Source organism: Photinus pyralis, unplaced genomic scaffold (genome assembly GCF_008802855.1).
Source record: "Photinus pyralis isolate 1611_PpyrPB1 unplaced genomic scaffold, Ppyr1.3 Ppyr1.4_LG1, whole genome shotgun sequence".
NCBI classification, from domain to species: Eukaryota; Metazoa; Arthropoda; class Insecta; order Coleoptera; family Lampyridae; genus Photinus; species Photinus pyralis.
Genome location: NW_022170249.1, coordinates 25,944,304 through 25,959,219, shown reverse-complemented (window position 1 = coordinate 25,959,219; position 14,916 = coordinate 25,944,304). Strand labels below are relative to the sequence as shown.

At 36.4% G+C, this 14,916-nt stretch overlaps 4 protein-coding genes across 6 annotated transcripts; 2 read left to right on the top strand and 2 right to left on the bottom strand.

Moving 5' to 3' along the window:
* Nucleotides 1-1,349: 1,349 nt before the first annotated feature.
* Nucleotides 1,350-2,303, bottom strand: LOC116172393 (succinate dehydrogenase [ubiquinone] cytochrome b small subunit, mitochondrial). Its single transcript, XM_031489606.1, has 3 exons — nucleotides 2,129-2,303; nucleotides 1,730-2,084; nucleotides 1,350-1,639 (listed from the first exon to the last, which is right to left on the bottom strand). The coding sequence occupies exons 1-3, from the start codon at nucleotides 2,169-2,171 to the stop codon at nucleotides 1,456-1,458; spliced, it is 582 nt and encodes a 193-aa protein (XP_031345466.1). The 5' UTR covers nucleotides 2,172-2,303; the 3' UTR covers nucleotides 1,350-1,455.
* A 22-nt stretch (nucleotides 2,304-2,325) lies between these two features.
* On the top strand, nucleotides 2,326-3,887 carry LOC116172384 (26S proteasome regulatory subunit 6A-B). The gene is made up of 3 exons (XM_031489592.1): nucleotides 2,326-3,063; nucleotides 3,111-3,482; nucleotides 3,535-3,887. The coding sequence occupies exons 1-3, from the start codon at nucleotides 2,436-2,438 to the stop codon at nucleotides 3,816-3,818; spliced, it is 1,284 nt and encodes a 427-aa protein (XP_031345452.1). The 5' UTR covers nucleotides 2,326-2,435; the 3' UTR covers nucleotides 3,819-3,887.
* Nucleotides 3,888-7,703: 3,816 nt separating this feature from the next.
* On the bottom strand, nucleotides 7,704-12,383 carry LOC116173460 (protein sel-1 homolog 1). Of its 3 annotated transcripts, none has more exons than XM_031490955.1 (10): nucleotides 12,154-12,383; nucleotides 11,663-12,109; nucleotides 10,464-10,652; nucleotides 10,264-10,415; nucleotides 10,090-10,215; nucleotides 9,643-9,871; nucleotides 9,387-9,586; nucleotides 9,132-9,338; nucleotides 8,140-8,415; nucleotides 7,704-8,093 (listed from the first exon to the last, which is right to left on the bottom strand). In XM_031490955.1, the coding sequence occupies exons 1-10, from the start codon at nucleotides 12,359-12,361 to the stop codon at nucleotides 7,953-7,955; spliced, it is 2,175 nt and encodes a 724-aa protein (XP_031346815.1). In that variant the 5' UTR covers nucleotides 12,362-12,383; the 3' UTR covers nucleotides 7,704-7,952. The 3 variants fall into 3 exon arrangements, with proteins under 3 accessions (XP_031346815.1, XP_031346828.1, XP_031346823.1); XM_031490968.1 differs by having other exon boundaries at nucleotides 11,663-11,989; XM_031490963.1 differs by having other exon boundaries at nucleotides 12,166-12,383.
* Nucleotides 12,384-12,648: 265 nt separating this feature from the next.
* On the top strand, nucleotides 12,649-14,363 carry LOC116173480 (protein CLP1 homolog). The gene is made up of 5 exons (XM_031490979.1): nucleotides 12,649-13,158; nucleotides 13,204-13,374; nucleotides 13,485-13,675; nucleotides 13,721-14,034; nucleotides 14,093-14,363. Exons 1-5 carry the CDS (start codon nucleotides 12,675-12,677, stop codon nucleotides 14,202-14,204), a joined length of 1,272 nt encoding a protein of 423 aa, XP_031346839.1. The 5' UTR covers nucleotides 12,649-12,674; the 3' UTR covers nucleotides 14,205-14,363.
* Nucleotides 14,364-14,916: the final 553 nt, after the last annotated feature.

Below are 14,916 nucleotides of genomic sequence, written 5' to 3'. Positions count from 1 at the left end.
ACTAATATCGAGCTTATAACCCCACCTCTAGTGTATGCGGGTTAATATTATATAAATCCTGTTAATTGTTTTTCAATGTTATTGTTCAGTATTAATTGTTGAAATAAATAAAAATAAACTTATTCATTCAATGTTAAAACCATACAATATCATACGCGCAGGCTCTGCTTTAAAACAGATCAAGAGCGGATTTTTTCACGTGATGAGAAGCGACTACGTATAGCAGTAGGAATTTAGTTTCCTAGTTTATGATTATTTTCATGTTTAAAATAGGCAATGATATCAAATTTTCTCAAGATTACAATTTTGCGCACAGGTGTGGCATCTTTTGTAAGTTCTGTACTTAAAAAAAAAGTTCTAGTGGTCTCTGACTCATTGGTTGTTTGTTTTGCATAATTCATGACATCTTATCATCTCTTTACTAAGGACAAAGGGGTACCAAATTGATCTTAGCACGAGGTTGAGGTATGTGCTGGAAATGTCAACTAGATTGATATTCTCGTATGTCACAATTATCACTCTTGGTGGTCACAACCCCAAGCAAATGAACATGAAGCTACTGCAGCATACTGGGGACACTTCCTTGCAGTAGAATTAAAGAAAAGAGAACTTAACCCATTTTCTTTTACTCATGTAAAAGGGTAATTTCATAGCACACTGAAGTCCTGGTTTAATGAAAATTGTGGTCATACCTGCATTTCTACTGTCATAAAGTGGCAATTGTGCTTCCCTATACTGTGACGTGTGGAAATATTTTCTGTATAAACCCCACCAATAAATATTATTATTATTATTATTATTTGAATACCCGTAGGAAAGTTTGATTGCAGTTTGCACTGTCAGATTTCAGCAAAGTTTAAGCTAGGCTTAGGCCGGATGTCCACCGCATCGGGCCGACGAAGATCGGTACGATTTGAATCGCGCACCTGCATTTCTACTGAAGCCTGTCAACAGACTCGACTATTGTCGGGACCGATCGAAATCACAACCGACTATTTTAGCCCGTTGTCGTCAGTCGTGACAGTTTTTTTTTTTTTCTGTTGACAGGCTTCAGTAGAAATGCAGGTGCGCGATTCAAATCGTACCGATCTTCGTCGGCCCGATGCGGTGGACATCCGGCCTTAATTTAAATTATGGTAAACGTGACAATCATGATAATTGATAATGGTACATTCGTACGCGAATTAATTAAAGAGTATAGAAACACATTAGGCCCGTATATCTTCAAAAATGTTATATGAAGCATAACTTGATTTACACAGATAGGATTTTTTAATGGCCGTATGCACCGGCAAAAAAAGAAACAGTAGTTTATTAATTGGTTTACACCCAAAACAGAAAAATAAATGTATGCACTCATTTCAATATTATTTAATACTGCACAAACAAATTTTCAAGTTAGGTATATACAAATTGAACAATTTAAACAAATCTAACGATATAAAAATATTTACATTAACCTTGTAGAGCCCATACTGCTCTGACAAATTTTCCAATACCGATATCTGAGTAATTGAAAAATAATAATCCTCCAAGAGTTGTTGTTGTAAGTACATAAACTGCTAGAAGTGCAACTTTTGAAACAGCATTGCCAACAAGGATAGGTCTACAATAATCCTGCGCAATTGCCTCCATTCCCCTATAAAAAGAATATAAACGAATTTATATCTTTGGTATTGGCAGTAGAAGGCAGGCAGTTTGTATATCGTAATAAAGTACTTGTACTTACCAATGTAAATGTGCAACAGTTAATATTGCCGTTAAATTATCCAGGACTGGGTTTGGAAAAGCAACACATGCAGGTAAAAGACCAACTAGCAGTGCGGAAATTCCTTTCTCTATTTTCCATAGTGCTCGATGGTCTTCTCCAGACATTTTTCTCACATTTTGAGCTATCACTGCAGATTTGTTTACATTGGAAAATATTGTATTAGGTGTTGTCAGAAAGCAAACAGCTGGTAGTATCGATATGTTACCGTTGCGCAAAAGTGGTTTATTGAAATCTGATGTGTGTGTCGAAGCACACGTTACGCTTGCCGCATTATTATAGAAAGGCAATAGGCACTTTGATAAGGTGGAATAACCTGCAATGTAAATTATGTAATCAAACCAGATACAATAAACATACCTTGAAATTTATTTGCATGTCGGAGAGCTATCGAAAGCGCCATGTTCGTCTGAGATTAATCTAATATAATTATGTGGTATTTAAAACAATTTTTACAATTATTTATAACAATTCCAAACTGTCAATGAAGTTGAAGTATCACTTCTGTCAACGTCAAGGTACATGAATATACTTGAATTTAGCAACGGATCTTTCCGTTGCAACTTCGCAGAAGAGTTAAAATAACCTCATAAACGTGACTTGTTGTTTCTCTTAAGTTGTCATCTAATCATTACGTCTTCTTCACGTTTGAGATAAAAGTTAAAATATGACGACGTTAGAAGATAATTCCATTTGGGAAGATGGAGAAGAATCGTTCGGAGAAGAAGTTCTTCGCATGTCCACAGATGAAATTGTAAGTCGTACTCGGCTATTAGACAATGAAATTAAAATAATGAAGAGCGAAGTAATGAGAATTAGTCACGAATTGCAAGCTCAAAACGAGAAGATTAAAGAGAACACTGAAAAGATTAAAGTTAACAAAACACTCCCCTACTTGGTTTCAAACGTAATTGAGTTGCTCGATGTAGATCCTCAAGAAGAGGAGGAGGATGGTGCCGTTGTCGATTTGGATGCTCAGCGTAAAGGCAAATGTGCTGTTGTAAAAACTTCCACTCGACAAACCTACTTTTTACCCGTTATTGGGTTAGTGGATGAGGAAAAATTGAAACCCGGCGATCTTGTTGGTGTTAATAAAGACTCTTACCTGATCCTCGAAACGCTTCCTGCCGAATACGATGCCCGAGTGAAAGCCATGGAAGTGGATGAAAGGCCAACAGAACAATACTCCGATATTGGAGGACTTGATAAACAGATTCAAGAATTAATTGAAGCGGTTGTGTTGCCAATGACACACAAGGAGAAATTTGAAAATTTAGGAATTCATCCCCCAAAAGGTACTTATTTTCTTAAAACCGTCGCTTTGTTAACAATTTGATCTTAGGCGTGTTGCTGTATGGCCCTCCTGGAACTGGAAAAACTTTACTGGCACGAGCATGTGCAGCGCAAACAAAATCGACCTTCTTAAAGTTAGCTGGTCCTCAATTAGTACAAATGTTTATTGGAGATGGTGCAAAGTTAGTTCGGGATGCTTTCGCTTTAGCTAAAGAGAAGTCTCCCGCTATTATATTTATTGATGAATTAGATGCTATAGGTACAAAACGATTTGATTCTGAAAAAGCGGGCGACAGAGAAGTACAGCGGACTATGTTGGAATTATTGAATCAACTCGACGGATTCAGCTCTACCTCACATATCAAAGTTATTGCCGCTACAAATCGAGTTGACATTTTAGATCCTGCTTTATTGAGATCGGGTAATTTTTTTTATTTGCCTAGGTTTTTTAGTTTGAGTTGATTGTGTTACAGGCCGACTGGATCGTAAAATTGAATTTCCTCATCCAAATGAGGAAGCGAGAGCAAGAATTATGCAAATTCACTCTAGAAAAATGACTGTCAGTTCTGATGTTAACTATGAAGAGTTGGCAAGAACAACAGATGATTTTAATGGGGCACAGTGTAAAGCGGTCTGTGTTGAAGCAGGCATGATTGCTTTGCGAAGAAATGCTACGGTAGTCATACATGAGGATTATATGGATGCGATCATGGAAGTTCAAGCTAAGAAGAAAGCTAATCTTAATTATTACGCGTAATTTGTATCTTTCCTATAATTATATTTGTCTGCTTTTGAAGGAATTTATAAACAACCAAGTTTGTTTACATTTTATTTGTTTTGTCGACTTACATGGATTCCTATTTTTCCCATTACTTTTGATGTAGTGGTCTAATCTTAATTATTCTTATCGATTTGAAATCTAAAGTTAAAATCATGTTTTTTCTCAATCAATTTGGACCAGTCGATTGTTAGTGAAAAAACTGTAAATTTTGGCCTGTAGGATTCAAAACTCAAAATTTTTTAGATTGGTATGCTACATCAAAAATTATAACAATAATGTTAAAATCTTTGAAGCACTGCACCATGTACATGGTATCATTATTTTGGTGCGTAGAATCCAAAACAATTCGTACTTTTTCGATCAGACTTCTCAATAAAAAGTTATAGAAAAGAAACCAATTTAGAAAGAAAATTCAAAGGGCTGTAACTTTTGAACTAGTAGCCCAATCTTGGAACTGTTTGAAATTATGGATTCTACAGGCCACATTCTATAAGAATTTTTTTTTCCGGATCGATCTGAGACAATTTTTTTTTCGTGGCTCAAAAAAGGCAGTTATTACCTTCCTTTTTTACCAAAAATCGACTGCACCAAAATTTCTCGGGAAAACACTTTTTCTTATTAATTTTGGTGCGTAGAGTCCAAAACAATTCGTACTTTTACTAACCCAACCTCACCAATGACCAAACTCCGAATCATCTCGTGCGAGAACAACCAGACCCTTAGGAGTTGAAGGAGGTGGTTGGAAACCTCCTACAATTTTTGGAAACTACACACCTAAAGCATGGAATTTACTCTATGCCTAAAGGCTAAAGGCAAGAATACTTATACTACTCTTTGCCTAAAGGTGGAACTGGAAAAGGCAGCTTTTATAGATTCCTCTAAGTTGTCATCTGAGTGAGAACCTGGCGACAGTTAAACGGCGCTTGGCGGTGCAGAATTCCTAGGCAAAAGTAGGCAGCTGTCAGGAGGAATGGGGTCGTAGGAAGTCCTGGACAAGTAGACAAGATTCCCGAAGTCCAGAAATGGCCCAAGAGAAAGCACGGAGAGGTACACTAACATCTAACATAATGCTTAAAAGGACACTGGGAAAACGCAGAGTATAGCTAGTAAAATGGCAGTTAAAAATGTACGGACAAGATCTGTACAGTAATTGTACTTCAATGACCAGATTTTTGAAAAATTAGTTGAAATATAATGGCTGCAAGCGCGCCATCTCCTTGGTAATCGATACACTTTTTTTATTTTATAGTATTTTAAGTTTAGTTGAGATGTCGCCACATACGTAACTTCATTTGAAATTGCTTTTGAATTTATGCGATTAATAGCCGCCTTGGACTTAGTTTTCCTTAAATGGCACTTCAAGATGGACGGAGTCTTGCAAAATCTGTAGAGCAATTGTAGTACAATGCCCCGGTTTTTGATTAATTACTTTAAATATAATATCATTGTAAATTCAATGAGGATATGTACAAGTGCGCCATCTCGTTGGTAATCGATACACTTATTTCATTTTATAGTATTTTAAGTTTAGTTGAGATGTCGCCACGTACGTAACTTCATTTGAAATTGCTTTTGAATTTATGCGATTAATAGCCACCTTGGGCTTAGTTTTCCTTAAATGGCACTTAAAGATGGACGGAGTCCTTTTAAACTAGTAGCCCAATCTTGGAACTGTTTGAAATTATGGATTCTATAAGAAAAATTTTTTTCCGGATCGATCTGAGACAATTTTTTTTTCGTAGCTCAAAAAAAAGGCAGTTATTACCTTCCTTTTTTACCAAAAATCGACTGCACCAAAATTTCTCGGGAAAACACTTTTCCTTATTAATTTTGATGCGTAGAATCCAAAACAATTCGTACTTTTTCGATCAGACTTCTCAATAAAAAGTTATAGACTAGAAAAGAAACCAATTTCGAAAGAAAATTCGAAGGGCTGTAACTTTTGAACTAGTAGCCCAATCTTGGAACTGTTTCAAATTATGGATTCTACAGGCCACATTCTATAAGAAAAATTTTCTCCGGGTCGATCTGAGACAATTTTTTTTAGAGGCCCTCAAAAAAAGGCAGTGTATAACCTTCCTTTTTTACCAAAAATCGACTGCACCAAAATTTCTCAGGAAAACACTTTTTCTTATTAATTTTGGTGCGTAGAATCCAAAACAATTCGTACTTTTTCGGACAGACTAGTTGAGTATTGGACAGAACAAACTGCCACATAGAGATCCGATGGAGTGCAAGGTCAGGAGAAATCAGTTTGGTTCTGTAGGTTTGCCTTAGATGACAGGAAAGATGGGCACGTTCACTCCAGTGTCGATTAGGACTACACGTGTAAGTATTAGTTTTGTTATCTTATGATGATATTATCATTCCTTTTATGCATAATTAGCAGAAAACGTTACTACTCAAATTTTAAGGATTGAATACTTTGCTGTTATACACACTTACTTGTCGTACTCGCTTAATGTATGGGGTTACTATGCATGTTGGAAACCACTGTTCAAACTTCCACGCAAAGGTGTAAGAATCATGGTTCCTCATCTTCCGTTTCAAGCAGATTTGCTTGTCAGGCATTCATTAGTTTTATAATCCTCACATTGCCCTGTATAATTTTATGCATTTTTTCATCCAAGTTTTATGCATACATGCCTCTGTTTTACTAAACGCAATGAGCAGAAATAATATATCCATGAATATGACACTCGCAACAATTACATATCGGTACCTTATTGCAGATTAACTATGAAACCCAAAATAGTTTACATTTCATAACAAAATGGTAGATTATCACGAGTCAAAAATGATAGCCATTATTCTCGAGTATTGAGTAAAATTCCGAGAGAATAATAGCTTTACGACTAATTTTATAACGACATTTGATCCATTTTAATACAAAAACAATACACGACCCGCTTGACATTTACACTTTTAACTTTTTTCTTTCTATGAATATTAAATTTAAGGAAATTTTCTAATTAGTGTACAAGAAGGCGTAAGAGCTATTAGTCCCTAAGGTAATAATACATATATGGCATTATACCGAAAAATCCATAAGTATAATACTCGCATTATATATAGTCGTAGATAAAAACAGGACAATAATTGTTTGTATACCAAGGCTGCGAAATGATTGTTTGGTGTACTGATAGAATAAGTTTTTGCCTCGGCTTACACCTTGGCCAAACCTTCCCTCGGTACACCAAACATATTTCGCAATCGCGGTGAATACAACATTTTTTGTGCAATCGAAATATTTATACACAAAAATAAGCAATGGGTATGTTCAACCGACACAACTGTTCAGTATATTGAGACGCCGCCTTACCTGAATGAGGAATGGTGACTTCTGGTGGAAGTCAACAGTTGGTAATAATTGGCACCACAAATTTGCGGTGTCCACAGAACCGTTCAGGCATGTTGTCGTTTGCTACTAAAACACGTTTAAAAAACGCATTTTATTCATACAATGAATTTCTCTGCAGCAAAAAGGTAAATCTGACAGATGTAAGTATTGTTCTACGATTAATATTAAGAAACATATTATCATAATTATTAATGAGCAAGAGGAAAAATTGAGTGGTGATGAAGCTACCTTAGCGATATGGTTTGAAACTTCGTCGTCACCCCTTGCTGTCATACAATAATAATAACATTTGCACTTCCACAGGGGTTGCCTGTATGATTTAAAGTGAAGATGTCTTGATGACGTTATGGTCATGACACGCCTTCGTGTAGATAACAGTACCGGCCTACCTCTCTGTGTTTTTTCGCGGTTATCTCCGAATAGGAAGTATTAGAGAAGGAACCATATAGAGTTGTTACCTTTACTGGATTGTCCCCACCGAAAGTGTAAAATTAGGCTAGTATTTTTAGAGGGAAGATAAATAAGATTTTATATACTCGAACATAACACACTACAGTTTACAAACTAAATGCAACAAATAACATATAATCGTAACAGTCTTAAATAACATAATGAAGGTGCTCTTATCCAGATGAAGATGCAGTCACACTTTCGTATCCTTAAAACGTTTCAATTCTTTAGTAGCTGAATACTTTTATTAAACCTATTGGACAAGTATTTACAGTGCGAGTGTATGTGTCGTAATGAGTCTACACTACAGGAGGTTGTACAGGAATTTGTGGCCTTCGAAAGTACACAATCACTCCCAATAGCCCGGCCAACATTGTGATAAGGTATAGGTCCCAGTTTGATCCTAAGAAATCGTTCTCATCCATCTTCCAAAACGGACTCTGCAAACAATGCTTTAACAATAGTTGGTAGAGAGTGTTCACCCACCTCTTGCAAACTTTGAATGCCAAACATGAAGTTCAGCTTTAGGAGTGCCAAAGTTACAGGCACTTTTGCATCTAAACTTGTATCGGCGGCAGAATCGTAACAGCGCTTTGCCAAATGCATGTCTTTTGTCATTCCCAAACCCTGCTCGTGCATGTATCCCAAGTTAAACATGGCTTGTGCATTGTGTTGCTCTGAGGCTAGTCGATAGTGAGAAGCAGCTGTTTCGTAATCAACGGGCGTACCCAATCCGTAATAATAATAGTCGCCCAGTTTTACCTGTAAGAGATCAAGATACATAAGATATACATTGTCTGTTGGTGTCAGCATGTTCTAAAGTCCTACATCGCTTAATGACGGCGGTCAATTATGTGAGATGTATTTATACTATCTTCTAGACCAGCAGTTCCCAACCTGTGGTACGCGTACTGAAGTGAGATTTTGGGGGTACGCAAAAAATATTAGTAATAGCGGAAATCAATATTTTAACAATATGCTGATATGTCATCGTGCATGTGTGCTAGATCAACCATCAACCATGCTTACTAGTACTGAGCAAGCCTAGATTGGAAGCATGAACAAAACTAAATACCACTTCTGAACTACATAAGTGCGTGACTGCTTCCTCAACGGTGGGGGAATGTCTAAAAATAACAAACTCTCGTCCCGCCAGGACTCCACTTCAGTACCTGTGCATTGTTAAATTTGTCAATTTAAATAAAATTTTACGTAGTAAAATAAAAATTATATATCTCATAATATGTTGAGAGAGGTTTTTGTACCTTTTAACACTAAATTGATATTAAGGTTAATAAAAAAGTAGGAATGTATGTAAATGATCGGTGGGGGAAGGTTGGCAAGAAGGGGGTTCTTGTTAGGGAAAAACATACTGAAGGGGTACGGGAGACCGCTGTTCTAGACCAAGCGATGGTACAAACAGAAACAGCACACTTAGCAATAGTTAATTTTAATTTGTAAGAAAACAAATTATTAACCTGTGCAACAGAAAATCCTTGAGCAGCTGCTCGTCCCCAATACAAAAGAGCTCGAAGGTAAGAATCTCCTGCACTTAGCATAGGCACTTCCCCTCTATCCAGCATGAATGCAGCATTACTTTGGGCAACCTCATACCCTAATTCTGACAAAAGTGCATATTGGACAAAAGCTTCATTGTATCGGCCATCTCTATAATCATTATGCGCCTGCAAAAACACAATTCAGAAATGGGAAATTAATCTTCTCCTAATCACCTGCATAAGCAATTCACCCCACTTTCCACGTTCAGCTACAATTTTGAAAAATTCGACCGCAGTGGGGCAAGACCTCATCATTCCAGTACCCTGAGCTTGCATTTGACCCAAGTTGTAGTGGGCCAACACGTGCCCCGACTTTGCCGCTTGTGCAAAATATTTATTCGCTTGCTTATAATCTTTTTTTACACCGAGTCCATCTATATTTATAAACAAAAATTAAAACGCGACTAGGCGATTTTGAAAGCGATCTTACTGAAATACATATTTCCTAGATGGAGCTGCCCGTCAACCCAACTTTGTTCGGCAGCAGCTAAAAAGTACTTATGCGCCTTCGCATAATCCTTCTCAACCCCACGACCGTATAAATACATCAAACCTAACCCACTCTGGCCGACAGGATTGTTTAAATCGGATGCCTTCTTAAAATACTTGAAAGCAGTTTCATTATCTTGCTTTATTTCGTCACTGCCGTCGAGGTACAACTGAAATAAGAGTAGATAAAGTGCACGTACAAAAGCTGAGGAGCAAATCAGTCATTATGGGGTACATTTCAACTAACAACTTCTCAACCGAAATCTAATTATGCTGAAATATTGAAAATATTTAGGAACAATTCGGAAATATTAAAAATCTACAGTGGATCCTACTTTTGTTGGGACTGCAGTGTATCTGAGCTGTTTATCCTTATTCTTATGCTTACTTTGCCCAAATATGCCATAGCTACTGCATTTCCGGAATTTGCAGCCTGCGTAAAATATTCCAAAGCCTTTTGATAATCTAATTCCACTCCTCGTCCCCCTTGATAATGCAACTGGCCTAAACCGACCTGAAAATTTTAATATAAACTGTCAGACCTCGACATTCTTGCACTCACTTGAGCTTGGGTGTCCCCCTTTTCCGCCAACAGTTGGTAATACTCAATTAGATCATTGTCCAATATACCCGAATTATATCCACTTTCCAATTCGTCTATTAATCGTATTCTTTGCACTGCGATTCCGCCACCAAAAGACACGCCTTGAGACACTAAAGGGAAAGTAAATATTAAAAAACGAATTGTAAAACTAAGAATACCTTTTTCAGCGACTAATCTGTAGTAATCAAGAGCCTTTTCACAGCTAGGTGTGACAGTCACACCGGACCAATAGCGATAGCCGAGTATCATTTGGGCCCATGTATTTCCATCGAGTGCTGCGAAGGTGTAATAGACTAACGCTTTGGCCTGACTGACATTGACGTTAAGACCAGTTGCATATAAGAATCCTAAACAAAAATTGCAGTTGATCATATGTATGGCGGTATCAGCTCTAAAAATATATGTACATTTTACTACGACAATCACTATAAAATTGCAGAGATCACTTTCAAAACGCGAAAAGTATTCAAGAAATCCTGAACATTTTGAAGCGTATACAATACCTATACGAGTGCCTCAGATCAAGTGGGGTTGTATGGGTAATTTTGTATTATCACTGCTTTACAAAATTTCATTTTTCCTCTGGCTTTGGAACTAAACCAAAATTGATTAATTATTTAGGTGGTCATACTCCTAGGCATTTTAATTTTCTTGTTACTATTTCCTAGTTACTTGTTTAGCTATAAATTAGAAATACCCAAAATTGTATTTGTTAAACTATTTTGAGGCTTATTTCGAGTAAAAAAAATTAAGCAAAACTATCTAGTTGAAATCTGGCAACACTGCCTGAAAGATTATAAGCAGAACTACATTTGCAGATTGCATCTTAAGCTCAATTTAGATGTTGAGCACCTATGGCCCAGCGGCCCTGCCACGGCTGCCAATATTTCGCTATGGGTAACTTCAAAGAATTCACTATTACTAGATTACTACAAAAATGTTACATTTGACCTTGGAGAAATAGAACATGCCCTGTATTTTAAAAATGTATGTGTTTTTAAAATGTACACAATTTTGAATTGTTTACTATCGTTTACACGTTACATTTTTTGAAAGACAGTTTGAAAAAATGTAACGTCTAAATAGAGCCTTACTGTAAATAAATAAGAAAAAATAACTATATAACAGAAAACTACAACAGATTTTAGTAAAATCAAAGAAACAAGAAGAGAAATCAAATGATTTTCGAAAAATTAACTAAATCCGCAGGAAAATGTAATTCGTTAGAATTCTCAAGTGGAATCAAAGAAAGCTCTTGAAAAACACCATGATTTCCGGAAATAGGTACATGCACAATACAATCACACATAGGAAACAATTCATTGCAAATACATCACGATGTTCTAAAATATCGTACCTAACCCCAAGTGTCCTTCTGCATGACCATGTTCAGACAACTCAAAGAACATCTTTTTTGCCCTCTCCAAATCTTGTTTTATTGGATTTCCAAATAACAGAGCCCACGCAATTAGGGATTTCGCATTTAAATTTCCTTTCTGTGAGGCATCTAGTAATAATGAAAATGCAGTCTTTCGAATGGGTCTGGTTTTATTTAATAATGCCATTGCCTCTTCATAAATTCGATTTCCTTCAATTTCTTCGGCGGTTAACTCGCTCTCTCCAAAATTCTCAGGTAATGGTGGTATTTCTTCTTCTTCCATCACAGTTTCTATCTCTTGATTTTCTGTAACAATAGTATACTTAAGGCCATCGATCTCCTGCACCATTTTCTGCAGCCATTTTGCTTGTTTAAGTAAAAGCAAGTCGGAAGCGTCCATTGGTTCATTTTCACTTCTTGACTTTTCTAAGAAAGAAGTTACAGAATTTTTAAAAAATGTTTCAAGATACCTTTACTGCTACCTTCTTCTTTGCTTAGATCGGGTGCGGACACAACTTTTAAAGCACTGGCACCATCGCCGTCTCTAATGCTAGATATAAATTCATCTTTGGATTCCTCCGAATCAGAATCCTTTTTCTTTTCTGGAGGGCCGGTGAGAGTCTCTTGAGAAAGTTGGCAGAACACAATGAGTAGAAAAACAAATATTTTATAGCTCATACTTGAAACGAATGATTTGTGATCATCTCAAATCTTATCACTTACGTGTCCAAAAACGTCACAAAAGTTGGCGATTAAAAAAATGTAGGTAGCAAATTAATTTCTGGGGAATTTGCCAAATTTTGAAAATATATAACGTTGTTAAGTACCGGTAATTACATAATTAATTTAGTAAATTTCTAATGATACAAATCGACTACAAACATTTACATACACACAACTGTCAAGTGTCATATCACATATGATTGGTTGTTTTCCGCTTCAGAGTATTTATTTATTAACTCTGAGGTAATTTACGCCTGAAGTAAATAAAATGTCTGACGAAAAAAAAGATAATATTCAAGAATTTAAACTCGAGCCAGACTCTGAATTACGTTTTGAATTGGAGTCTAAAAGCGAAAAAGTTTACGTTATCTTAAAGTCGGGCTTCGCTGAAGTATTCGGCACAGAACTGGTTATAGGCAAGCGTTATGAGTTTACAGCGGGCGCAAAAATTGCAGTGTTCACATGGCAGGGCTGTGTTATCGAACTAAGGGGCAAAACTGATGTAAGTTATGTCGCCAGAGAGACTCCCATGATTATATATTGCAACTGCCATGCAGCACTTGAGGTTATGCGTACAGATGCAGAAAAACATAATAAAAAGGGACCAATTACTATGGTTGTTGGTCCGGGTGATGTTGGTAAATCCACGGTATCTCGAATATTGTTAAATTATGCCGTTAGGATGGGACGTAGGCCTCTCTTTATAGATCTTGACGTAGGACAAGGGCAAATTTCTGTACCAGGAACAATAGGTATAATAAGATTTCTACATGGGTATATTTATCTCATTTTTGTAGGGGCGTTGCTCATTGAAAGACCAGCTTCTCTGGATGAAGGTTTCTCACAAGAAGCACCGTTGGTGTATCATTATGGGCATACTAAACCTGGTGGTAATTGTACTTTATATAATATGTTATACACACAATTAGCTGCATCAGTTAAAGAAAAGATAGAGTCAAACAAAAAAAGTAAGTATAGTGCATACTAGTACATACTTTTAAATTTAGTATCCAGACATATTTCTTGGAAGTATTTGACCGTAGTTTATTTAATCTTAAATTTTTTGTTTAAATTTCAGCAAAAGTGTCAGGTGTAATTATAAATACTTGTGGGTGGATTAAAGGTGCCGGATATAAAGAATTGACCCAAATCGCTAAAACTTTTGAGGTTGACATTATCTTGGTATTAGATCAAGAAAGATTATATAATGAGCTGGTAAGAGACATGCCAAGGTTTGTTAAGGTTGTTTTTTTGCCAAAGAGTGGAGGGGTAAGCTCTTAATATTTTTTCTTCAAAATTATATCGACTGTTTAGGTGGTGGAAAGGTCGCAGACTGCCCGTAGTGAAGCTCGAGATTTACGAATAAGAGAATATTTTTACGGAACCCCAAAAAATTCTGTGTATCCACATTCCTTTGATATAAAGTGGTCCGAAGTCAAGATTTTTAAAATTGGAGCACCCGCTTTACCGGACTCTTGTCTTCCTTTGGGAATGAAGGCAGAAGATCACCTAACAAAAGTGGTTGCTTTAACTCCAAATCCAGGGATTTTGCATCATTTGTTGGCCATCAGTTATGCAGCAAAAGAGGATGAGATTCTTTTATCGCATGTTGCAGGTTTTGTTTGTGTGTAAGTTGTCAATCCACGCAGTCATTGTTGCAAGCTAGATTAATTAATTTTCTTTTAGAACAAACATTGATACTGAAAGGCAGATTTTAACATTTTTATCTCCTCAACCAAAGCCACTACCAAATAATACATTACTGCTGTCAGATTGCCAGTTTATGGATAGCCACTGAATGAGAATTGTGTTTAATTTGCATGTAGAATTCAATATAATTTTCTGAGAATTGATATTTTCTATATTTTTGTACTGTTCAATTCATTGCTGTCTAGTCTACCTTATGGAGAACTTTGTAATTGTTTAATATAATTAAAAAATAAACCTATTCTGCAAATTTACTGTTTCAGTTTTGCGGGAAGAGGGGCACAGCAACTTGGAAGGTTATGTAAGGGGGCGGTGATAAATTCACTTTGATAGTTTCATTGCTATTCTTACAGAGAGTAAATGGCCAACGACGACTATAAATTTCCTTTTTTTACTGAAGGCATTTTCTTAAAATTTTGACAGACGTCTGTGCGCATGCTTTAATTTTAGTGAGATTTCAAGTAGGGCGTTGGGTGAAGGATTAATCTCTCAATGGTAAAGGCTTAGATCATACATATGTGATCTAAGGGTAAAGGGGAGTAAAGTGTCAACCTTACAACCGAGAAAATGCAAAAAATGGGACATATTTTAACTGATGCTGATACCAACATTCAACCTAAATTAATACTAAATGCTGAAAATTATAATTTTTCACCTTTACACCATGCCTTACACTTACCAAGACATTCTGGTTTTTTTCTCGCACATCTCGCTTATTATTACAAACTTAGTTTTCTTGTGAACTACTGCTGGTATCAAATATCCCTTGAACAATTGTTCATAATTATGAAACATCGGTCACA